Here is a 27291-nt window from a genome sequence, read left to right on the forward strand (position 1 = left end):
AAAGCCTATGGACTTGGATGATTTTCAAGGTCATCCACCAGGCGTGCATGCTGTTAGATCCTTCCTGTATAAGGAAGGACATAAAAAACACTCCAAACTGCCACTATATTATGCAGAGAGAGGAATGGCCTTTAAGAAAAATTAAATAAACTTTTTAAGAGAGAGAGATCAAAAAAGACCAAAGACATGAAAAGCATGCTACCAAGCTGGGTGTTGCGGTTGATACTCTAGAGGGAAGGGATGCTGTCCAGAGGGACAGGCTGGAGAGGTGGGCCCATGCAAACCTCATGAAGTTCAACAAGGCCAAGTGTAAGGTCCTGCACATGGGTCAGGGTAATCCCAAACATGGATACTGGCTGGGCAATGAGTGGATTGAGAGCAGCCCTGAAATGAAGGACTTGGGGGTATTGGTGGATGAAAACCTGAATATGAGCTGGCAAAGTGCGCTCACAGCCCAGAAAGCCAACTGTATCCTGGGCTGCATAAGAAAAAGCGTGGCCAGCAGGTTGAGGGAGGTGATTCTCCTCCTCTCCTCCACTCTGGTGAGACCCCACCTGGAGTACTGCGTCCAGCTCTGGGGCCCCCAGCATAAGGAAGCCATGGACCTACGCAGGCGGGTCCAGAGGAGGGCCACAAAGATGATCAGAGGGCTGGAGCACCTCTCCTATGAAGACAGGCTGAGAGAGCTGGGGTTGTTTGGCCTGGAGAAGGCGCCAGGGAGACCTTATAGCAACCTCCCAGTACTTAAAGGGGGCCTACGGGAAAGATGAGAAGGGACTCTTTATCAGGGAGTGTAATGATAGGATGAGGGGTAACGGCTTTAAACTGAAAGTGAGTAGATTTAGCTCAGATATCAGGAAGAAATTCTTTACTGTGAGGGTGGTGAGGCACTGGAACAAGTTTCCCAGAGAAGCTGTGGGTGCCCCCTCCCTGGAAGTGTTCAAGGCCAGGCTGGATGAGTCTTTAAGCAACCTGGTCTAGTGGAAGGTATCCCTGCCCATGGCAGGGTGCTTGGAACTAGTTGATCTTTAAGGTCCCTTCCAACCCAAACCATGCTATGATTCTGTCTGAAAACTGGAGTTGAGCAATTGACTTCAAAGCTTGTCGATGCTGCAGATGCAGTCACCTCTGTACTGGAGCTAACTCCAAAAATCAGAGCCTTGCTTCGAGAGCCAACTCAGAGAACAGAGGAGCATTTGTGTGGTAGAAGGAGAAGTATCCACCTTGGGAGGCAAGCAATAGACCTTTGTGGTTTTGCAATATCTGCTGTGCAGACTTCATACTAGCTCAAATGTGCTCTTTACCTCACACATGGTATGTGATGTAGATGTGGCCTCCAACCCTTGTTAGTTCAAGCCAGTAAGTTAGGCATCAGTCCTGCCCTGGGAAATGCATGTTTGCACCCATGTTCCAGCCAACAATAAAAGCTGGACAGCTGTTAGGCTCAAGACTCAGCTGGAGCAGTTAGACTTGCTGAGCAAGTTCTCAGCCTGGTGAGCACCAGTGCAGCACTCATCAGGAATTGCCATGCCTATTCATCTGGATTGGCGAAAACACCTACAGAGCAAACCAGCAGCTTTTGCATAAGGTCAAACTTCCTATCCACCTCTGATGCTCCTCCTCTGTTTCAGAATGATGAAGATCATCAATCGACTGCACAAGTCTATGATGCTCCTGCAGTATTTCTCCACCCAGTCCTGGGATTGGTCTTCAGATAATATGAATATGTTAATGAGTCACCTTAACACAGAGGACAAAAAGGTAAGTATGTCCTGAATATGGATTGCTAAACTCCAGTTCTGTTCATCTGCAGCAATTATTTTTGGTATACTGTTGAGCTTATGAATGACGTCTGCCTAGATGTCTGGAATTGACTTTAACTTGAAATAACTTATTTCCTCCTTGTTTTATTAAATAACTTATCAGGAACCTTCCATTTATTATAGGAGAATGGTTTCTCCTGAGGTGTATTGCTCTTTCTTCTGAGACAGGTCAATCACTGCAGTCTTTCCAGTTAACATGGCACCTCTCTACCTTTTGCTCTTGGGCTTCTATTTGGCCTGTAAACAATCTAGATTTGTTTCCACAGACAAAATGGACTGTACAAAGGGAACATAACTTTATATCCTCAGTGACCCAGCTGTACTCAGCCCTTTGAGTTGGAGAAGTTAAAAGCACCATATGTCACAATGGCCACTTTACTACTTCCCATGTGGTTTGCTACATAGACTGGAATACCCAGTGGACAGGAAAGCTAAGGACATTAGTTTTTTGATGGACACATAATATTTCTCTTTCTAAGAGGAAAAGGTGAATTCCAGTTTTCAAATCACACCTCTGGGCCCTGAGAATTTCAGGCATCCCCTTTCATGGCGTGATATGACCATGTTAACTGATGCGCTGTAGAGGGGGGGCCCCAGAAAGAGTATCACTGGTAATGCAAAGATATGTGCTATGGGGAATTTCATTGTAATTAATTAATCACTGAAAAACTGCGTAGCATTCCCAATATCTTCTCATCCTAGTTTTCTAACTGTCTCACTTTTGGAAAACTAGGAAGCTCCTTTACAACATCACTTTCTCCCTCATCTCTTCTGGCAGTCTGTAGCTTTTGCTGGGTGATCTAGATGGGAATTACCTGAAAGATTTTGACATTTTCATCCACACTGGTTTTAATGGGCACCGCACAGGGAAACTTACTTAGTTAATAGATAGTGTTTTACCCTGAACAATATGAAAAAAGTTCTTGTTTGATTTAAGTCTCCAGAGAGCAATTACTTTGCAGGATGTCAAGCCCTGCTGTAGTCTTTATAGGTTTGAAATACTACTCCTTAAGAATGGGATTGTAACTGAAAGACTGAAGGAATACAGAGTAGATTTGTGATAAGCTTGAATGCACCTTTAGTCAGTATCTCCTTGCAAAGAGATACTTAGGCATTCACATCAAACTGGTGTCACTCACATCATGAAATTCTTGCGCAGACTCCCAGTAGTAGAATCAGGAGTTTTCTTCCCTCGTCTGCAGAGGGAATGCATGCAGCCAGTTCTGACTTCTAAGGGCAGTGGCACTGCTGTGACTACAGCAGATGTAGAGGGAACTTAAATGGTATGATAGGAGTTAGTTCTGAGGCAGATATAAACAAAAAATTACAGCATCAAGGACTTAATGCAAGCTAGACAGAGTTTCAGGCTTACCAAGCTGCTTATGAGAACTTTGTGAGATGCACCGCATCCACTGTTGCCACTGCTGCGTTGTGAGCAGTATTCAAGCTAGATAGTTTATGGGCGGCACACGTTCTATACATATCTGACAGACACACCAGATCTACACCGTAGCTAACCCCCTGTATTTCACAGAGTTAGTTAGCTAACCCCTCGCTGCTCAAGTTATTGCTGGTCTGATACCAAAGCTCTTGCACCAAAGCAAATGGCCTGGATTGGCATGGGGATGAAAGCAAGTTATTTTTCTGAGTGTCTTCCCCTTTAAGACCCTGTAAATAAGAAATGCCATTCACTTCACTCATCCATTAAAAAAAAAAAAAAAAAAGTCTACAACAAAACCTCTTCTTTACAAATCCTTTCTTTGCTCTAATGGACAGGCAACTGCCTGAGAGCTTGCTAACAATTTTTCCAGTATAAGCATCTGAAATTAACGGGGGTAATTAGCTCTGCAATGTGATTTTTTGATGCCAAACACCAGAGTAACCCATTTCTTGGACTTCTGTTGATCTAGCTGCTGAGAGAGAGAGAATGTAGCGCAGCAGAGAGTAATACTGATGCAGAGGCACCTGTTGACTCAACATCCAATTCATTTATTTACACATAATTCTAGTCACTCATTAAAAACTGCATGGAGGTTTTCATATGAATCCATTCACCTGAGTGGGATGGCATTTTTCTTCCACGATTGTATGTGTGTATGTGTATGTGTACATACAAATACATGTATTTATGCCAAAATTGCCACCTGAAAGATAAACTTACCTTTATTTTCTGCTAGCTAGCATTAAATTTCTGCTTGCTTTGCCCACATTGTAGCTGGGTAAGACTAATTGACAGCTGTGAAATACAGTCTGTTAGTGCCCACGTCTTCTTGGAAACTTGGTGACTTTAAGAACTTCAGAGAGAGGGTCTTGCCAGGAACAGAGGTCAATGAAGAGTTGATGCTTAAAGTGAACATGTTTTGAACTCTTAACGTTTAATTTCTGCTCTTTGTCTTTAAATCCCAGTTATACAACTTTGATGTTCGTCAGCTGCACTGGTCAGAATACATTGAAAGCTACTGCCTAGGTGCTAAGAAGTACTTGCTAAATGAGGACATGGCTGGCATTCCAGCAGCAAAGCAGCACTTACGAAAGTAAGTCATACCCAATGACAAGAACAAGAGCTCCTGGCTACCTTGAATGGCTTTTGAGGAAAATTATTCTAGTTACATTGCAATAATTATTGTTGAATAATACAGAGATGAACATAGCATAGCTTATTTCTTATGGCAGAGGGTTGTCAGTATTTCATTCTTCCATCCTGTAAGAAAAAGAGGACTTCTGATGACACTAACGATCAGGGGCTAGATATTATGCCTTCCCAGCAGACGACCAAGTAAGGAAGTTACAGTGCCTAAGAGGAATACACGAATGCAGATGATCTTGGTCATTCAGAATTGCAATACAAAAATAAGGGTCAGATTTAGATTTTGTGAAGCTCCTAGAAGTTTTTAGCAATTCAAAGACATTGCATAAAAACTTCAAGCATTTGTATGATTTTAAATTTCATTTTAAAGTTGAAGTTTCTAATTCCCTGGGGGCAATGGGCAAAAATTCTCCAAAATCAGTGGAGAACTTATGCATTCAATCCCTGGTGACGGTTTAAGAGAGTCTGAATGAGCAGTTTGAGATTGTCCTTCTATTCAGTTAAAGATTGTGCTCTTCCTTTCTCCAGCCCTTTTACTGAGAAGTGCAGGCAAAAGGAGAAGGAGCAGCTCTCTTGGAGTTAAGAGCCTGGTTGTTTCCTTTAAGAAAACCATTCTTGTGCACTCTTTTATGCATTCTAGAAGCATAAAACAGCCTGTTGCCATAGCAAGGAATCCTAAACAAGCTTTTCATTTATGGGTCATTTTTAAAGGATTTATAAGAACCTCTGTAACAGGCCAGTAACTGCCTCATAGTCTAAATAGGCGGTGTGGTATAGTGCAGTGATAAAGTTTACCAAAAAAAGGACTCTTAGAAAAATTAAACCAGTCTTGGGGACATTAGGTACAAAGCTTTCTTCCCTTGGTCAGACATTGTGAAAGTGAGAATTAGAGAACTGCAGAAACTTTTGCGTGACAGAAAGAGGACAAGGTGATTAGCATCTTAAAGACCCAATAATACCATTTAAATATATGGTGTAAACTGTGCCCTCCCCCAAGCCCCCAGTGCTGCGGTACTGCAAAAGTGAAGACCATTTATGATCATTGAGTAATTTCCCAACATAAAAGGCAAGGCTTCACCCAAATAGGAGAACCTTATTCATCAGCTCCTGCGAAGGTCCTCTAGCCTGCCACCAGTCCTGGAAAGTAAAAAACAGCCAATATACCAAATCAAAGCAGAAAGTATTTGACCTAGACTATCATAAAGAGACAATTCTCAGTATGACTTCTGTTCTGGTTTGAAATGAGAGTACACAGAACAAGAGAGGCTTGCAATGCAGGTATTCCACTTATTCCATTAATTATTCATTATACCGTAACTTCAACACAGTCCTTGGCAAGACAGTAGGGACATCTTAGGCACAGTGTCTTCACTAAAATAGGAATGGAAAAAAGCCCAAGGGCCACTTGTAAACAGGATTTCTTACAAAATTACCGGTAGCAAATGAAGCAAGCTGGTAAGCTTTTTGTTGTTTTTGTCTTTCTCCATAAGACGCCTCTGTCTCTTTCTCAGGCTGAGGAACATCCGATATGCATTCAACACCACCCTCCTTGTGATCATCTGGCGCATTTTCATTGCAAGGTCACAGATGGCTCGAAACATCTGGTACTTTGTGGTGAGCCTCTGCTACAAGTTCCTTTCCTACTTCAGGGCATCCAGCACCCTCAGGCACTGAAGCCGTCCATCAGCAACCAGCCTCTTCCAGAAGGACGTCCATCTCCTTTAATCAGCAACTATGGGCATAGGGGTCTGAAAGTAGCAGAAAAATCCACTCCCTCCAACAGCAGCCTGCATTTATTGTGCACTGTTATATGTTCACCTTTTTAATTTTAACTAATGCTTTAATACATGGTGGTCTTTCTTCTGCAGGACCAGGCCAATTTTTAAAGCCATAACTGAAGCTTTAGGAGCAGGTCAAGCTGGAACCGTTCATCTAGAGTATGATGTGCAAGAGTAAGGATTAACCAAAGTCATTGTCTTCCCATGTACTACCTAGGCTATCTTAATCCCATCTTCTTCCTCAAAAGAGGCAAATTTAAAGCATACAACCTTGGAAAAAAAGGATGCCATCCGAAAAGACCCAGCCAAGGAAATTAACCTGTAAGAGGTCTTGCTAAAGAGGCTATTCCTTCATTCTCATTCAGTGAAATGGTACATTATTGAAAAACATGATTTCACATTTTCAGTTTTTCAAAACTTACAGGGGGAGAAAAGATCAGTTACGCTAGGCCAGTGAACACGCTGAACACTTTTCAGATCCTGTCTTGGTACTGAGGACTGATACTTTCAAGCCATAACTGAAGACACACATAGAATTCATGTACCTGTGTTAACTCTACTCACTCACAAGCTGCTTTCTTATGGAGTGGTATTTTTTCTTTCTGTGATTAAGGTTGCAGTCTATTAAAAAGCCCCATTCTTGCATTTATCACATTTGCTTGGAACACTTTTTTGGCTTGAAAAATGCTGTATTTGCTCTGAGGATGAAGAGAAGACTTCTTAAAAGATTGACGGAGAATTCAGAAACTATTATTTTTGAGGAACAGGTCTTTTTACCCCTTGGATTTGTTTGCAGAAAACCTCTCTCCCTGTAGCTCGAAAACAGCCTGATACTGTCCTTCACGCTTTCATTACAGCTAAATCACTTTGCAGTTGATCACTTCCACTGGCAAAGAAAGTGTAAAGACATGTATGGAAGAAATCCCATCAGGCCAGTTCTGCTGCCACTCCTGTCAGTAGGAATTTAAAAGTCTGAAACTTGTTTTCATTGAGAATAGGAAAGGTTTCATTGACTTCTGTGTAAAAACAGTCATGCACTGTGAAGGTAATGCATTTTGTCCTACGTTGTAGTTTAGAAAGGAACCCAAGGATCTTCTTAACGCTCGTGGCTATTGAAGATACTTGTTTCACCTAGTGAAGTATGAATTCCTGTGGGGGGGACAGAGAAGGAGCGAGCCTTCTTCAAAGTAGCTGGTGCAATGACAGCCTTAGTGTAACAGCAACAAATTTTCAGATTTTCAAAGTCAAATCTAATACTGGAATATTTTTTATTCAGATAACACTGAATAAGCACTTTAAGATTATCAGACTTTAAAGCAGCTAGTTTTTTTAAACAATGCAGCATCCATTTCTCTAGTCTTGTGTCATGCTAGCTGTCTGAAAAAGTAATGCTACATCACAAAAAAATGACACAGTTGCTCTTTTGAGAGCTGAGAATAGCAGAGTGTTTACAAAGCTGGCATTCTTCAAAAATTATACTTGTTTTTGGCAGTGAAGGCAAGAGCAAATTATGATGACAGTATATTTATATCTTAGGCCTCCAAGCTAGTTCAAAAGTCTTTCTAAAGGTGCAAGGAATTCATCTTCCCCCGTATGCCCCAGAGGTCGAGTTTCAAGCAATTGCCAAAGGATGCCTGCAGCAGAACCTGACCAGAAACATGGTGTCCAGAATGGCAGAGCTCCAGCATTCCCTAGCAAAGGCCCCCGTGTTTGTCACACATTACTTCTGATCTATGCTTAATTAGGTCAAGCACCCGGTTTACAAAGATGCAAATTTTTAAGCTCTTGCTTTGAAAACATACTTTCAAAGTGAAACCATGCTGGTTGTTAGCTATGTGTTTTCCAACTTCAGAAAGCTGGCAGCGCATGCTGTGCATTGCAGGTTAGCAAGGTATCACTGCCTGGGGAACTAGGAGCTACGGGTTCAGGCACTGCGGACCAGACATTTCATGTACAGTGCTTCCGTAGCAGTGTATATGGTGAAGGTTAGCTGCGTTATACTTTGCTAACTTGGCTATGCAGGGACTGTGGCTACCTTTGCGGGGTAAGGCAGGTTGCTGTAGGGATCCCACTAGAAAGACTGCATTCCCTCAAGTACATAACCAGGTCATCAGCCAGCTTCCAGTCTTCTCATATGAAAGGCTAAAAAACAAAAGAAAACTGCAGATTATTTTGAAACAAACTTTCATTAAAAAAAGTAGGAAAGAATTTTAATTCATATCGTAAAAGTCTTAAGTGCCTGCCTTATATACAAAGAGAAGCAACAGCTAAGGGGATCGTAAGTCTTATGCTCTGCACATGACAGACAGAAACTTGAGTCTCTCAGAAAAGTCAAATACTGCAGACCTGCTACACCTACAACTGGTCTACATCAGTCAGTTCTACTATGAGTAAAGTGTCCTGCCTTCCCTACCCCAATGCTAGTCCTGCCATGCATTCCTCACATATGCCTGTAGGCATTCATTTATTTGCACAGGCTGTATTGTCCCAACAAGTCTGAGACGTACCTTTGCTCACCTGAGCATATCCGGACCCGTTTTCTGTACATTCAAAAAGATGCTTCAGGTTTCACTCAGAACAATGGTGATATCACGTTTTAAAGCTCTTCAGCATTTTGCTGAAGGTAACAGCCACACCAAAGCTACTACTCAGCCCTGAAAAAACAGCAGGAGCTGCTTGAGATGTTGCAGAAACATAGCTGTTGCAGATGGTGTATGCTCTTCTGGAGACCTTTCATAGCCCACGCAGCATTGCCAGCAGCTGGCTCCAGAGCTCTGGCCTTGCCTGGGGGGGAATCAAGCTGCTAGCTTTTCTTAACACAGACATAACGTGCAGTCAAACTCGAATCTTTAATCTGTTTTCTTGTGGCTTGAGATGTTTTCACGTGATTGTCTGAACCACAGAAATATTTCAGAAAAACCTCAATGCAGAGAGTGATGCGTGGCAGTGACCTTTGGGTGCCAGTCATGACTGCCATCATGTAGAGCTGGACCTGACATAAGAACTTGTTCTCACCTCCAGCAGTGACTTATCTTTGATGTTTTACTGTGTGCTCCTCAGTGTATTTGTATGTGCTCTGAAGAAACCCAAGCCTTGGGGAAAATACCTAAAAAAAACGCACCGAGTGACAGCCACTTCCTTTCTTCCCTATTCTCTCTCTTGCTCTTTTGTGTACACTCACAAGCTTTTGACAAAAGAAAAGCCAAATACAGTTGTTATTAAGTTAAATCGGAGGTCCTGTGGTGACCATGCACAAATTAACGTGAACAGCTCAAGAGTAGATACTACTCATGGCTGAAGGCTAGAGCTTTTAATACCTGTGGTTGAAGCAGGACTGAGGCTTTTTTTTCCTATAGAGATAGCATGGTCAGTGCTATGGGGAGGAGGAGGAGGAGGAGGAGGAGGAGCGTTCCTGCAGCCTCTGCTCATAGGCAGCAGAAGCATTGCTAGGCACAAAGCATCCAGCTCAAGGAGAAAAGAGAGACTCAAGGGATCAGAGAAGTATGAGCTGCCAAACTCAGAGGACTCTGCATCCCAAGGAGTGGGGGAAGAACTCCATCAGCATTTTATCAGTTTGGGTTCTTGTAATAAAATGTACGAACTAAAAGGCTCTTCTGTCCTTCCCCCAGCTACCAACAGGCAGCATAGAGAACAATATTAGCAGTCATTCTGCACAGCCACAAAAGAAAATATCTGCCACAAGACAGTATAATGGGATTATCCTCTGTAATTGTTTGTACCCTGTGAACTTGCAGTGTTATCTATCCCCTCACAGTGTCAGAAGCCTGCAGTGCTGCTACAGAAATAACACAGATCACTGCTGAACTCAGTGCACTGTTCTGTTAGTACTATGCATATGCACTAGTCTGTAGGCTATAGCTATGAACTGCTGTGCGAAAGCAATGAAACACTGAATATCATTTCACTGTCAAAGAGCAATGGGCATAAGCTTGCAATTAAGAACTATCTCTTTTTTTATTAAATTGCGATAACAAAAAAACCCCAAATCCCTAAAATTAATCTGAGTTTAAACTCCGTTTTGACTAACAACCAAAGCTGTTTATCTCCAGCATGTCTGTTACCAAAAAAATAAAATTTCTCACCCCTCCACCCTCTATCCCAATAACTTTTTTAAGAAAATACAATTCTTGCTTGGTAGAGGGGAGCAGTAACAGACATACTGGTATATTACAGGGTGTTGGCACATTACCCACCTCCTCGAGAAATTTGTTATTTTACATTTTCTAAGAAAACATGATTATGTATGCCTGTGTGTATAGTTATATCTTTCACCATTAGTCTCCTCATACAACAAACAGAGATGGTAAAAACAGCAGAGCTCATATTGAAATGTCAGGCTGTGCTTGTTTGGTATGCACTGGCCCAAGACGAAGTGATTAAAACCCACCCTAGTTTCCAGTGTAAAGGAAATCTAACCTGTAGTACTATTAATCAAATCATCATCATGAATAAGCAACTGGGAAAAGAGGGAGGGGGGCATTCTTTTGTTTGTAAATAAGCTACAGCTTCATGGTCGAAAGCATGCTGTTGCTCTTCCAGCGTTGATGTTCTACCGCAGAAAGCAAGGATGAACTTTTATTACAATTGGACCCTTTATTCTAGTGCAGAGTAAATAACATACTGTACATTCCCCAGAAGCTAAATGGTGAATATCCCATTTGATTACAATGGTGCTAAATATCGGTATGAAGGTGGTACAGACTTACTTAAGAGAATTTAAAAAAAAAAACAAAACAACATATTTGGGGAATAATTAAAGATGTACTATCCCACTTTTCTCTATTGCTTAAAAGTCAACTATGAATTGAGTTGGTTTGTTCAGATTAAGATGAAACTGCTTATAAAAGGTTTCTTGTCCTTACATAATCTTGGCAGACCCCAGTTTATAGTAAAATATGTACTCTCCCACTGTCCAAAGTTTATATGGTTCTATCTGCTATTTCTATTCTCTTGTTAGCTATGAGACAACTTACTGTTATAAATCTTAATTACAAAGTTTCTAATGTTAAGGTGTAATCTTTTGAGCTCTCAAATCAGATCAAATGGTAAAGTCACAAATTACGAGAACCTCAGCCATAAAATTGTTAATATGATGTTTATGTTATTTTAAACATTTAATAAAACAAAATATTTTAAAACTATGGGCACTTTGCATCGCCTGAGTTGCTAAAGGAGATGGTTACTTGCTAGCCAGTGCAGTTCAGCACAGGCTGCATGTGCATCACATCTGTACCACATCTGTACCACAGCTGCGGGTGTCGCAGCCTGCATGGAACGGCAGCCCCACCTACAGGCAGCTGCCAGCACAAGGACCTGCTGCACAGGCAAGAGGAGAGAAAACCCCAAATTTTGGAAGTAATGACTCTGGGACGTCAACCCAGATGATACATATGACCTGGAAGGGTCCATCTCTGATAAAGTGTCTTCCAGAAAGTGATAAGTCTTCCGCAAGGACAAATTGGTAATAACCCGACCAACTTCCTGAACAAGATACCATTTGCACCTGAGAATATTACCCCAAATTCTTAGTTTTACAAGGTAAGGACTTACACTTGGTGTTAACACCGTAATGTTCTTCTGGCATAAAGAGCTTTTAAAGTCCAGAGAAATATGGTATGTTTTTATTTCAAGACCCTATCATACAGCGAGAAAAGTTTAAGGATGTTGTTGCATAGGCATGCGTGGCGGGTAGGAAATAATCATGGCTTATAAGTGTTTCCAAGAAGCGTACACAATAATGCTTCAGGCTGTTGGGTAAACTCTAGCAATTCTCAAGATTGCCAAGAACATTCTGACTCTATGACAAATACTTCACTGTACTTCAAATGATGTCTCTGAGGCCATTTGGAAGCACTGGCACAGTAAGATAATGAAATCACCTTGACAAGTAGCAGGACTAACTAGAAAGTTGTTTGTTTGTTTTACAAGTAGAATAGTTCCTACTTTTTCCAGTTCTGAAAAAAAAAATCTTTCTTGCTGAAATAAAATCGTCACAGTTGGGAACTTCAATAGTCAAAAATCTCCAGCTGCCCAAAGCAAAGACACTGTCTCAAGGTCTGAGTTCAGGCACTCTGTCAGTGTATTTGTGGACAAAGAGAATGTTGCATCCCTCAGAGGTTTCTGCTATCATCAGCTCTTCAGGGGGGAAAAAAAAAAAGTGTTTATATTTTAACATTAAAGCTTTAGTCTAGCAAATGTTTCCAGCTATCTGCATTGGAAGAACCTGAAATCAAAACACCTCCATTCCCTTGGCTGCTGCAGCAATTCTGTTTTCAAATGCATATGCCCAGCACAGCCTACCACCAGTCCACTCCCATCTCCTCTAGCTGGCCTGCTGGATCTGGGCTCATTCCCCAACAAAGAGTCATGACAGGGATATTATCTTAGCTTCTTCCAGTGCTCAGCAGGAGCACAGTGGGATCAAACACCCTGAGCGCTGAACATAAACTGTAATTGTTCTTTGTTTCAGTACCTCCATTTTAATTCTAGTGACTGCAATACCTTGCAATAATCTCATTTCAGAAACTTAATATATACATACAAGTATATATGCCTCAATACATATGTGTATAATTATATATATTATACATATGTCTGAGGTCTGGTGAAAATATTTGGCATTTATATATCTGCGGATGAACATACGAGTGGACATAGACAGACAGACACACACAAAATTTTGGAAGGCAGGGAAAGAGGGCAGATTTAATCTAAGTAGGGTCAAATCCCCATATAGCTGCATTTCTGGAAAGGGAGAGGAATGGAATTTTAATATTGATTGCCATTACAATTATGTGTAACAGGAGGGCAGAAAGGTGCAACTTTGCTGTAAATAGTGCCACGCTATGCACTGCCAATGGATGTAATGGGACACTAATTTAACAGAAAACGTAGCCAGAGCTGCCTTAATTTCACTACAAAGGTAACCTATGTCTTACCTTATTTTTAAAATCATACATACTCAGTGACCAAAACTCTTGGGTTTTTGTTTTTTTTTCCAGACATTATTTTGAATGCTAGAAGTTAAAATGCCTTTCAAAAATGTCTGTTGTTAAATTCCAAGGGGGCTATGGGGGACCAAGACTTTGAGGAGGTAGATGTGGATGGACGAGTATTTTTCAGTTTCCATCCAACACTATTCAAGAAAAAAGCATTTTGTTATCATAAAATTAAAAAAAAAAAAAACTTATAAACTTGTTAGTTTTCAAAAGAATTGTTTAGCAAAAAGCACACTATGAAGTATTTTCACCATGTATTATTGATAAAGAAGTTTTTGTCAAGAGTCAGAAATCATTTTACTAACTCTTTTCCAAAAATCATATTTGTTGTAGAAAGTTTGTCATCTTGGACTCATTTCACTAAATCACAAATATATTTTCCTTTAAATTTCTCCAAAAGACTTTTTTTTTTTTTTAATTGAAAAACTGGTAATACCTTGATAAAAGCAAAACAAGAAACAACCAGACCAACTCTGAAAAAAAGGCATGAAGATTGAGGTGACATCTAGCACATATGACTAATTCTGGACGAGAAGTTTTTCTTCCTGCCATGTAAACAATCACGCAAGCAGCCTGTTACTCATCATCGCTTGGCCGATTTCTCCTCAACACTGTGGTAGAAGTGGTCCCGTGGAACGTACAGCACGTAGAGTGCTGGCAAATACAGATAGCGACCTCTTTTCAATGACACAGGCTGAGACATAAACACACTTGTGTCTGTACGTGTGTATATATATATATATATATATATACATATACAAGCATATATGGGGGTGTGTGTACGGGTGTGTGTATATAGATATAGATATAGATATAGATATAGATATAGATATAGATATAGATATAGATATAGATATAGATATAGATATAGATATAGATATAGATATAGATATGAAGTGTGGGTACTACAAATTCTGCAGATCTAATCCACTGCTGCAGGCAAGGGAACTTGACTCATACCACCACTAGGGCCAAATCTGCACCGTCACATTTCTCAAAGGCACCTCTTTGCCAAGACAGCCAGTTTGTCTCTCATTCTGTTGTCCCCAACCCCAATAATCCTTCTGCTACCCCAGCTTCACATTTTTCGCATTCTTCTAGAAGTCATGCAGCTCCCAAATTTCCTCTCTCCTCACAATCTGTTCTCTCTCCCCACTCCATGCACATGTCTTGAAACGTTTTGATTACAATTTCTTTATGATAACGGTATCTTTTGTATCAGAGAAGAGGAAGAAAGAGAGGAGGGTCCAGAGAGGCCCTGGGGTGTCATTGGGCCAAGATTAGAAGGAAACTGGCTCATCACAGCTTCACTGTGAGAGGAGAAGAAAGAGGGCTGAGCTTGATGCTTCTCAGTCCCCAGAATATCCACTTGTTGGTCCATAGCTGATGTAGGCTAAAGCAAAAGTAGGAGTAAGGAGAGAAAGAAGAGGGGAGGTGCCTCAGTTTGCACTGAAGGACTCCAGATGAAAGGCATGGGTTTTTCTCAACCTTTGCATAAGCTTCCTGGTACCGCTACGGCCATCACAACCTTGTTCCAGTCTTGCCTAACAGAACTTAGCATGAAAAACAAAATCTGACCCATGCTATTCAGGTTAGAAAGAAATAATTTTTCATTCTTCTTTTCAAGTTAATGGCAGTCTTAGTGGCATTTGGTATTGACTTTATAATGATGCTCTTTCATCAGAACAGCATTTTGCCAGTCTCACTCTAGGCTTCGTAAGATTTATACTACATGTCCTGGTCCAATAAGAAAAAAGAAGGATGTTGAAGGCTTTTTGTTTGTTGGTTTCTGGGGTTTGTTTGTTTTTAGAGAACAAACAGAGGAAAGCCTTTCACCCTTACTAGTTTCAAAAATAAAGGACAGATAACACACCTCATTATGTTGGTCTTCTGTAAAGAAAGAATAGATAATGTCTAGTAATAATCTCTCACTTCCTTGCAATATAGCAGAGTTTAATGAGAGAAGAAGTCACAGCATTATCATGAGCCTTTCCTTAATGAAAGTTATTTCAAATTCTGAAACCCAGGGCATACATCAAAGACATTGTTTTCATTTTGTTAGCAAAGCTTTTCTTAAAATATCATTTTCTTTTTTTTTTTATGTAAATGTGATCTTTAGGGAGGGGAAAAAAAAAAATCAAATTTCCATTAAGATGCATCAATGAATTAAAGCTATCAGCGAGAAAGTTCAAATTCATTCTAAAGAGCAAAGACTTAAAGGTCAACTTGCAGACTTCAATATTTAAAGCTTTTCTTCTGACATTCTGATGACATAGTATTATCAAGCCAAATAATCAATTGAATATACTAGGGAAACTGTATTACTATTCATTTTCTAAGAGAAGCAAATCAGGGAGGAGGAAAATGAGGTAATGTAGGACAACCAATCCTTAGCTGATACACCATAGCTTAGATGACAGAATAAGCAGCAGGTCTCAAGGGGAGGGATCCCAGCCATCTCCCTCAACTAAGGACAACCAGAAGTTACTGTCGTTCATTAAGAATAGACCCCACAGGTCCCACTTCATAACTGCCTGAATCAGGATTACTTGGCTCTGAAAAGTGCTACAGCACAGTGATGAAGTGGATTTCTGGACTCTGGCATTGACGCCCTACCTATTGAGTGGGATACCAAAGCAAAGGAAGCAACAGCTGCCTGCAGGTCAGTTGAATGTCCCATTCAGAGCCATGAGAGGGGCAAACGCTCATCTCTTGCTCTTGCCAGAAGTGACCTGATGATACAAATTCCCATAACTCCCTGCACTGCAATCTCAGAGCTGACTTGCTCCTTCCAGGGAAACAGCACACGCTGCACTGCTAATCACATGAGCTTCACCCAGACCCAGATGCAAAAGCCACATCGAAAGTACACATCAAAGAAATGCATCTTCTATAAAAATGACCCAGAATGAAGATTAGTCAAGACAGCATCAAGGCAATAGCTCTGAAGCTGCCTTTGAAAAGCCACCTAGTAGTGATTTCCGTAGGCTGCCAAAACAAAACACAACAGGGGAAACCACATCAAATCACCTTAACACCATTATTCTGCATCCCTACCCACTACCCACACCAGTAGGTGTTCAGGCACCACTGAGGAAGAGGAGGGAGTGAAAAAAGAACATCACAGATGAAGGTCCACTGACAGGGACTGCAGGCACATGGATACAAGTGACAGTCTGCCTTTGCAGAGGGCTTTCAACAGAAATTCCCTCCGCAGCTGGTGACCCGACTTCTGTGTTTCTGATTCATTTCTCACTGCAAACTCCTCCTCTCCCAAAATGAGCTGTTGGGCTCATAACCGCTCCTGAGAGAACACCACCTTGGGAACCACTGGCTTAGGAAGGTACTTGGGGAAAGCTGCTGCCAAAAAGTGCAACATAATTAATCGGACTAAATGTATATAAACTGGTTAGAGAAATCAGGGCTGGTGAAAATGCCAGCAAAAATAGCAAAAAGTTTTGTAGGAAGAGGTTGTGCCTGTAGTTAGACCAGTAAATGTAATCAGAAAACAGGCAAGATTTGAGGTACGCAAGGCAAATGTTTTGCTAGTTATAATGCTGGTCCTTTGCCATTGTTATTTGTTGCTGTTTCTGACAGTATTTTCTGTAGAAGACACTGAAAAGCCCCCAAAAGAAGGGGCGAGTACCCCAGTTCCTCTGCTAGTTAAATCTTGACAAGGACGTAATAGAAAGCTATAGTATGGCACAATCTTGCAGAGAAGGGAAGGCAGATTTAAATGTCTCCATCTTGTTCTTCCTCATTGCCTCAGGCCTTCAGAAATGAAGACATTTTAGAACTTGAGGAGCTAAAGAAAAATTCACAACTATAGATAGTAAAAACTAGAGTTTGCAATTGTAGAGTAATACATAAAAGTTTGGCTACTTGGAAGCGTGAATGGCAGTAACTTATGCAACAATGACTACGTTTATGCAACACTGAGTTTAAGGGGAAATTTTTCCTTGAGTTAGTCCTGTCTTCACAATCCATGATTATCGATCATTTTAGCACATTTTGTTGCTCCCCTCCCCGCAGAGGCCAATGTGACAATTGGTCTGGGAAAAGAGAAATGTCAGTTGCCTGTGGAGGTCTCTGGAAAGTTTGCTACCACTTACCACCTCTGGGGAAACTCTGTTGATAAATAAAGGGCTGCCAGATAGGATACGCCAAGAAAAATACTAAGAAAGATTAAGTCAACAAGGGCAAATTCAGCAGTGAACAGACTAATAAGGTAAACTGGCTTGACAAGGCAAGTGAGGCTGAAGTCAGGGATCTGATACTCTCAAGTCAGGAAAACAATTACACAAAAGCAGGGCTAGGCAAGATAAGTTAGAAAGTAAAAGAGAGAAATAAACAATTTTTTCATCTTGCTCTAGTGAAAGAAAGCAGATATACCCAACCATATTACTTACCATTTATTATTAAACTCAGGTAACACAGATTCACTTCATGTGCCAGTTTATAACCCCAGCAGGACTACCTTTTATTAGCTGTGACGCTTGTGAGCAAGGTGTCATAAACAAAACCTTTAAAGTTCTGCGTTTTGTAATGATAAGTAATGATTAATCTGGGAAGCAGATTTATCTGCCCCATAACTGCACTGCCAATGCTTCACATGAGCCACCCTGGGTCTGGCAGCCAAGTAAGCACAGCTCTGCTCCCACACCGGTTAATTAAGGAAGCGCAGTCCCCATGGGAGGCAGGGCCACCCCGCTGGGTGATTCTGGCTGTACCACCTAGTGCTAAAAGAGCCCTCAGTCCCGTGGGCAGTAAATCCTAGCCTTGGCTTGGCAGAGCGCTAACCCGAGTATAATGCTTTCAAATGAAAGCCAACTCATTTATAAGCAAGTCAGAGCACAGGACAATTTGTAATTTTGTGCATCGTCATGTCCCAAATTCATCTGAACAACTCCTTCCAGAACTACTGGGCAACTTGGACATGTTCCTCCATCCAAGCTGACCAAAGTAAGGGGAGCTAGAAAAGATGTGGTTCTTCTTTGGGCCCAGATATCTTTATATCCTGCAGTACCACAGAGACAGACAAGATGAAGAGATATCCTCCAAACCCCGTGCTCTGCTCCTGGAGCCTATCTCTCCAGCCCTTACCCTCTTTGATTTCTTAGGCTCTTAGAAAGCCAGCTGCCTGCCTCAGCAGCCAAAGTGAGGAACCTCCAGGGAGCTGTGCAGGACAGATTTTTATTTGTGGCCTGCTCCACATCACCTAACTGTAGTCTGGGAAGTAGCCAGGGTTGCATTTCCCAAATGCCACAGTGCCCCGGTACAAAAGCACTCAAAGTTACTCATCACATTGCAAGAGTGTCTTTCCATAGATATGGCTGCATCCTCTGATGGGAAGCACCTGAGACAAACCTCACAAGCCAATTTTGGGACATAGCAGACGTTCACATGCATAAGTAACTACCTAGGCAGCAGCTCTAAAGAAAATTACATCTGTTTGTACCTAGTCCAACAAGTCGGTCAAATGGCTGCTTCTGGGCAGTCTAAGCCGCACATTCCCAGCATGCTGTCTTGAAAAATAGGTTGTAATCTTCCATTGGTTTTGTTGAGTTTTTGATTCATATTTTTAATTACATTACCATGGAAAAAGACATCAGAGGCTTAAAGTTTCTCCTTTGCTGTGAGGGAAAAATTTGTTTGTGTTTTGTAAATCCAGTCAGATTTCTATACGGTGAAAATTAACAAACCCTGAGGAAACTGAGTTCTGTGATACGACCTGATCCATAGTGCAACAACTCCTGCAAAAGGATTTAGTTTATGTTCAGTTTATCTACCATCCCACTTATCTTCAAAATAAAGCTCATGGGGTGACAATATGTTGAAAATAAGACAAAAGCTAAGCACAGTAGTTAGCGTCAGTTCAGTTCAGGTCACCCTGAGTCACCAAACACTGTAATCACCTTTCCAGGGTTTTTTCTCTCCTTCCACCACCCTTACTTTCCAGCTTGGTCACATCCTCCCTCTCCCCCGTGAGCCACTGCAAGGCCTCCTTACCTCTACTCCCCTCCTGGAGCTGTGCAGCTTGTTATTTCCACCTCAGCACCGAGCCTGAACATCTCTGTACTGAATTATCTCCGAGGTCTTCAGGGCATTCTTCCCAATTCATCAAGGTCATTTCAAATTCTAATCATATCCTCTGATGTTTCTGCTCTCACTGCCAACCTGATGTCATCTACAAAGCTGAAAAGCACACAGTGTACTCCAACTTCTAGATCATAAATTAAACTCCTAGGCAGCGCCAAACCCTCTCATTTCCCCACATCACTCCTTTTCTCCCTTATCCTCCCCCTTTTAGCCTCACATCCTTCACAGGGAAGCTTGTGCTCAGCTGCTACTGATAGCCAACGCTATGGACTAAGCACAAACCCTTGCTCTCTTCCACAGGAGAAGACAGCGCCCTGCAGAGCTGCTCGCGGGTGCAAGCAGCTGCCCCACCACCACCGCTGCAGATGCATCCCTCCCCAGCCAGCACAGCTGAACACACACCGTCCCACCTCGCCTCCCTCCTTGACCCTCCTGCAAGGCTCACCCTACAAGCGTCGAGCCTCTTCCCAAAGCAGCACTGCCTGCACTTATTGGTGTGGGGCTGTGACCAGCCTCGAGCAGGGTTAGCTTAAAACTCCCCTGGCGCGGCTCGATGCTGCTTTGTGAACTTCTGGTGTGCCTCTGAGCATCTGCCCTCTGCCCTTTCCCACTAAATGAGAGTCTCCCAAAAGGCAGCCAGTATTTGCCGATCAAAAACAGAGGAAACAAAGCAGGGTTGGAATATGGCTACTACTTCAAAAATAAGTAATAAATACAAAAGGCAGGGAAGCCTTGCTAATTTTTAACTAAACAAGGGGAAGGGAGAGAGGGACAAAATATGGGAGCAAAGTAGCAGTAAAGGAAGTTAGGTCTCTTTCTGGGGAAATAAAGTGGGATACAGTGGAGAACTGTGAGAATGGCAAAAGTCACGGCCATGAGGTGGGGACCACACTGAAACCAGGAGATGTCACATTCAGCTTTGGGCCCTCCACTGTGGGGCTGTCTGAGACTATGATCCAGCTGCGGGGGGGGGATGGAGATGAGCAGCTGCGGTAGTGGTAATGGACATTGTGGGAAGTAGCTGAGGAGATGGGGACAACTTTTTTGTCTTGAGGGAAGAAGCAGGTTGAGGAAGACCTACCAGTCCTATCTCAAACCACAAGCACAAAGAGATGTACAGACGGACACACACTGACTGCCCTGTTCAGGTCAATTAATCACCCTCTGCAACAAGGGAGGATGGTGCTTCAGCCCAGGATGCTGAAACACCTCACCACATGCGCACACAGCAAAGCCGTGAAAGCAGAAGAGTCTCCTTGTGACCAGTTCAACCAGAGAGCAAGGAAATGATGTGGCAGGCTAGATGAGCCAGGGCACTAGAGGGAGAAGCCAGCAGAGAGAAGAAACAGAACAGCAGAGAAAATGAAGCTCGCTCCTGTGCTGCACAACCAACAGCTACACAGCCTCTAAGGATTTCTCCCAACATATAGAACCTGACCCCAAGAATGGCCCCAAAAAACACAGAAGGCTTTTCTCTGGCCAGCCCCTGCCTGTGCCAGGTTGGGACTGCCCAGCCCTCTGCTTTTCTTGCCCTGCTCCAGCTCCAGGCTCACTCGGTGCCCCCCACCCGGCAGATCTGCTCGGGAGCTGTGCGGCACATCTCCTCCACGCACGTCACGGGGAGCACAGCCTCACAGCGAGCAACTTTTGTACCCACCGCCCATGGGCCCTCCCTTTGTGGAGCCCTACACAGTCACTTAGAGCCCTCCTGAGAAAAAGACCCAGGTCGTTCCATGTCCATGGAAGGCAAGAGTCAAAACATATGCCTAAATGACATCGGAAATAAGGTTAAAATCTTTCCCAAGTCTGTGTTTTTAATCACTTGTAAAATGTACTCAATTTCCTTTTTCCTTTAGTTTGCTGAAATATATGTGAATTTGAATTAAGCAACTCGTACAAGCCATAGCAGAACAGAAACTGAAACCTTAGAGGATTTTTTTTTCAGGAATTGACACAATTTCTTTTTCAGAAGGCTTTAACTTCAAGTCTTAGCAAGAAAAATCCTTTTATCAAAATATTCTTTCCAACCTTCAGATTTTAATACAAGCTTCCTATTTTCTAAAATATGAGAGAGCCTGAAAATCAATAGATCACACTGTGCTTAATTCCTTCATGGATGGAGCCTGCTCCTCAGAGGTTCTGAGAACTTCTCTGATGTTACACTGGCTGCAGTCTTACTTGCTCTGAAATACTGTTTGCAGAGATGGACAAAGTAAAACTGAACCCCGAACTAGGACTTCTAGCCTATGATCAAAACTATCGAAGTCTAAAGGCTCTGGAAGAATACTTACCAATAAGGCAATCAACTGCCAGTCTGGATTTTGCTTAAATCTATTTGATCTAAGTCAATTCATGTAGGTTTTGGCTTACCACCGGGATGAGACGGATACAAACAAACAAATAGACAAAGTAAAATAAAATAATAAAATAAAATAAAATAAAATAAAATAAAATAAAATAAAATAAAAATAAAAAAAATAAAAATAAAAATAAAAATAAAAATAAAAATAAAAATAAAAATAAAAATAAAAATAAAAATAAAAATAAAAATAAAAATAAAAATAAAAATAAAAATAAAAATAAAAATAAAAATAAAATGTACAGCCAAACTACAACAAGCTTAGTTCTAGGTTGGTAGCCTAATACTACAATAAATATGAAACAATAAATAGCCATTCTCAAAGTATGAGTGAAAGTTGAGGTCCGCCAGGTAAATGAAAAGAACTGTGGAATTATCAGCCAAACATTTAACAGGTTCAATACCATTAGGTAAAACAAGCCATTTTATCAGAAATAACTCCAGTTGCTTTGTTCAAACTTAGTACAGCTTATCATTGTTTTGTTTTAATTTATTTCAGTGAGAACTTCAGCAAAAGCAACATCCTACTTATTTTTTGTTGTTACCACAGTATATTCCATTACTAGGTTTCAGTTACGAGCTACTTCTGAGGGTCAGTGGTAACAGCCCAAAATATACCCTGTTAGGTCGAAAAGCAATCAGATGGTCTGTACATCAGTGGGCAAAAGAGAATGGAAAGATGCTGAAGATTAGGATGGAAGCAGCTGATGTTTAAAAATCAAACCATAAGAAAGGGAATTCTTAAAGTTCTGTAAGTTAAGATTTATTTAGAAAAAAGTGAAAGTGAGAGATAACAACATGAAACTAAGAAAGGGATGGTATTTTCCTGATTCATGACCAAGCAATCCCTCCATCAGCAAGATTCTGAAAAGCTTTAATGAGTAATAGCAAAACGAAGGAGAAAACTGGGAGAGAGAATGTGAGCTTCGACGTTTCATAAAAGACAATCCCGGTGGTGGGATAATAAAAGCAATAGCTACATTACTGTTATTTATTTTTTAATCTTTGGCATTAAGGTGAGTCTAATATATCTAGAAAGAATTTTTTTGAAAATATTTCTCCTAGGCTTCATTTGCATGATTACTGACTCAACATAAAGAACATGAAAGAAAGCAAAAGAATTAACTAGATCTAACATGCATTAAAACTAGCTTCTATTAGTATTTCTTCTAATAAAGATATTCTTTAGCCTTAGAAAGCAGTATAAAATCAGCTAATGAGCAATACAAAATAGGAAATGTGTTTTGGTATGTAAAGCAGCAATTCTCCGCTGTTGTTTGTCAGGATTTGTTTTATAGCAATTGGCATTTTATTTGGAAGTGCTATGTTCTATGATAAATATGGAACTGAACCGTTGAAAAGTTTTACTAAACTAGACACATATATCATTTTTATTTACTTCTTGGCAACAAAAATGGCCATGAACCCTCTGACTCTGTGCACACTGGCAGTCTTCCATGATCAAGTAAAGAACCGAGACAGTTACACAAAAAAAAATTCAGGAACATAAGTTAGAGGTTAAGATACTCACTACCCACACCTTTTTACACCAGTTACACTTAAAATATCAGAGCAAAGTTTTAGATCTCATGGTAAATTCAGAGAGAGACAGAAATAGCATTCTCAATGGGAAGACGGATGAGATTTTCCTAACTGGGCTCTGAGACACACAAATATTGCAAGATCCGGTCATCTCTGTCATTAGCAAAAAATGACTGAACAATACTTTTTTCAGCACATCAGCACTGCATATTTAAGTATCATTCTTACAAGATGGAATTTGCGAAGTAACATGACTTCACAGGCTCATATGGCTTGGACAATCTCCAAACCCGAGACAGCACGGAACCGCACACTCAGTACTGACGGAGGATGCTACAACCGAATGTTTACTTTCCTTCCAGGGCAGCCTTGACTGGGGGCATGAAACTTGCCCTGGGTGAATGGCACAACCCTGGGGAACCAGGCGTTAAATCTCATGCTGTACGGGCATTTTGTCATTGTCAGAAGCACACCTTTCAACTGCTCAATTAAGTTACACATTTTCATGAATGTCTGCATATGTGTCATTATAAAATGAAAAAATTAATTATAAATTTATCCCTAGATAACAGTGGAATTCACTTCAGCACACCAATTTTGGCAACCTAAGCCTTTTCTATTTTTTTTACGTGGCACAACTGCAAGATCTTTGTACGTTAATTACTTTTTATAGCATCATTTAGCCTGCAGCATTCCAAATAAAAAAAAAAAAAAATCAAATTTCCCTGCAGAAATTACCCATTCTAACCCCACATTACTCTGGTAAAACTTACGGAAACTGTAAGACGACTCTTAGTTCAGTCACCACTATAAAAATATCATCGAAGTCATATACCATTGATCCTTATTTTACACACAGAATTTTCTATACGACTATTATATATTCTATATGAATTTTATATTTTATTCTATATGACTAATATATGCTATATAATAATGATATATGATATATAATAATAACTCTATATCATATATAATAATAATTCTGTATAACTAATATGTGATATTCTAATTTCTATTCTATATGACTATTTATATTCTATATGAATTTTCTATTTTCCTGCCTTAAGTGTCCACGTATACATAGTTGCACTATTATTTTTTCATTCATTTAATTAATGTACCTAATACTGTAGAAATTACATTTAATCCATCTCATATATAGGAGAACCATTTCCCTCACAGAGAACAAAAATTCATTTTGTTACAACATGAAGAATATTTACCTGTTCCTCCTGGCAAAGAGAATTGGTTAAATGATTTATCCATGAAGTCCACAACTTCTCATTCAGCTAAACAAGAGGGAACAATCCTTAAATCCCTAGCCCTAGCAAAGCTGAAAGCAAATGTTCCTTACCTGGGCACTAATTCTACTTATTCACTGACATAAATTCAGAACCATAGATGTTCAAGGAACTAGTTCTAAGGAAAAAATAAGAAAAAACACAAAAGTATTCCAAAGAACTAAGTTTTAAACAATATTACTTAGAAATATTAATTATTGACTAGAAAAGTCAAAATAATGGAATAAAAATATTGCATGGAAAAATACAGAAATAGTTTAATGTTATAAAGAAACCAGGAAAAAAAAAAAAACAGTCTGAACATAGAAATCCTTTTAAGATGGTAATAAACAGCAGTGGGTGGCATTAAACCTTGCCCATATATCAGTGAAGTGAAGGTGCAAGGAAAAGAGTTTTTTGTTACCTGCGGGTGGAAACCTCAGTAAGCACACGAGCCCACTGCCAGAAGAACACTGCTCCAGGGCAAAGCCCATCTCTTATTCTCTAATCACTAAGAAAATGCTGAATTATCATCAATTGAATTATGGCAAATATGGTAAGTGGATGTACATAATTTATCATCCACCCTAGGCAGAAAATTTGCAATGTTTTAATTGTTCTTAGAACGTGCTGTCATCTCTTGCTCTGCTGCTTCTACTCCATGCCTACTGGATTGATAAAGCACATTAGAAGCAACTGATGGAGTTCAGCAATGCTGAGGACCACCCAACGTCATTTATTTTAAAGACTGAATTAATCCCAAAAAAAGACACTGTAATGATATTTCAAGAATGAACTCACTTTACATGACCTCCTGTCAACTGATCTCAACGAGGGATGGGATGGGATAGGATTTCATTCCTAAAGAAAGGCTGTGTCATTATGCCACCAGCAGGGATTCACAGGAAAAGCAAGGAAGAAAAGTAGGAAGAATGGAGGTGGTGTTCAAAACGTGGTGGTTCAGTGCTTCAGACACCTCAGAGTGATGGGACTGTGCTATTACTTATTCATTCTTTTCAGTAACTGCCTAATGGGTTTCCTACAGAGCTTAGGCATTTTCCAGATGAGGCATTTGCTGAGCAGGGATGTTAAATTAGCAGCTGCATGTCTAAATTTCAGCATGTCTAAAAATCACCCACTTCAAGCCCTATAGTGACCTGCCAAGACATCGAACTTGAATGGAAGCAGAGGAACTGCAATGCATGAATTTCCAGCTCCCCTCTTCAAGCGTCTATGCCACAGAGCCTACTTAACCCGCATTTGTGATCACAGCAACTTGTGTGCAGGGTAGACTCTCCTGGCTGTCCTGACATACATGACAGTTTGGCTGCTGCTGTCATTTTCTGTTGCCAGTGGTTCAGCAAAGGGTCTAGGTTTTCTGTGTGGAGTTCTCAGCAGGTTCTGTCTTGAAGATGATCTTGGTAACTGGCTTCCTCCACTGGACAGTAAATGCTGGTCAGCCCAAGTCTCTTAGATAGCTGTCCCGAATAAGCAGCTGCTTTTCCCAGCTAGGCCTGTGCCATTGCTGTGTAGCAAAGGGAGGACACCCGCATCTTCTTATTCTCCTCCAGAAATGCTTACCATGATGAATGGAGGGGACGGAAGGGAGTAGGAACACTTCCACACTCCGCTCTGTTCCGGTTATCTGAATGACACCCAACTTGCCCATGGAAGCGGAAAGGGGTAGGTCTAGTTTATAACTGGCAAACATTTCAGGGCAGGAAAAAGCCTTGGAGGAAAAATGGACCAGACTGTGAACATGGCCCTGCACTGAGAAAGGTGACTGAGGTGGCCACTGTTCAGGATGCTGAACCTAGACTACACAGTTTAGTTGTTCAGAAAAATCAACTCGAATATTGTGATCATTAATCTACCAACTCCTCCACTTAGAAGAGTCTTTCTATATGCCAGGACATCATGGCTTTTCTCAGCTTCTTGGTTACCAGATCAGTAGATGTTTATCTTGTCCATCAACTGTAAGATTTTAACAGATCATATGCCTTAAGGAGGAGTCCCACATGTCTTAGGACTCACCCCAATTCTCCTGCCTCCAGCACCCGGCTATTTAATGGTGTTGAGAAAGAAATCCACCTGCTTTGACATGATGATATTCTTGTCTAGTCATCATCCTATTGTATTGCCCACAAAGCAGCTGCAAGAAAGAACTTGTTGGAACCAGCCAGGTTCACAGAGAAGACCAACATGATGTAGATAAACAGATAAGAGTGTGCACATCTCATTACTACATCAAGAACTGTCGTTCCCTTTAGTAGAAGATTTAAGTCTCTGTGCTGACATCACTCCTGAGGCTACATGCGAATACTGCCACCATCTCATGAAAAGAAAGAAATATGCATGGTAACAAGCCATGATTCTTCTTCTAGAAAAAAATTGCTTGAAAAATTGTGTGTATTTGTTTAAATTTAGGTAACTTTTTGCTTCCTTAAAACTCCTTCTCTTTTACATTCAGTGTGTTTTGATAAAAGAGTGCCATCTGTGTGCTCTCATGCAAATGACAGCAAAAAGAAGAGGAAAAACTTTGCCTACAGATAAGGTAACACAAAAACAGAGAACAGGACTGGATCCATCAAATATCATAAGGAAACAGAACAACGGTGAAATTCAGGAATTTTGCCTATGACTTACGAGGAGTGAGACAAAATAGCGAGAGAAAAGATCCCAGACAACATCCACTGCCACAGGGGACAACAGGCAAGTTGAAAGTCCATTCCTCACTTCTCCTCAAGAAGAACCCAAGACACATGATGAGAACTTGTTATCCGCCACCCCTTTGCCTCCAT

The 27291-nt window shown here is 41.0% G+C and overlaps 1 protein-coding gene across 4 annotated transcripts in view; it reads left to right on the top strand.

Annotated features, from left to right (window-relative positions):
• FAR2 (fatty acyl-CoA reductase 2) overlaps window positions 1-11350 on the top strand; it is a 156021-nt gene extending 144671 nt beyond the window's left edge. For all 4 annotated transcript variants that reach the window (XM_087766300.1, XM_087766301.1, XM_087766302.1 and 1 more), the window contains exons 10-12: window positions 1632-1761; window positions 4230-4357; window positions 5922-11350. In XM_087766300.1, the coding sequence (XP_087622426.1) occupies window positions 1632-1761; window positions 4230-4357; window positions 5922-6084 (421 nt within the window). In that variant the 3' untranslated portion in view covers window positions 6085-11350. The remainder of the gene's footprint in view (window positions 1-1631; window positions 1762-4229; window positions 4358-5921) is intronic.
• The last annotated feature ends 15941 nt before the right edge of the window (window positions 11351-27291 follow it).

This window comes from Nipponia nippon, unplaced genomic scaffold, assembly GCF_047370975.1.
Source record: "Nipponia nippon isolate SJK-2023a ecotype South Korea unplaced genomic scaffold, ASM4737097v1 scaffold_3, whole genome shotgun sequence".
NCBI lineage: Eukaryota > Metazoa > Chordata > Aves > Pelecaniformes > Threskiornithidae > Nipponia > Nipponia nippon.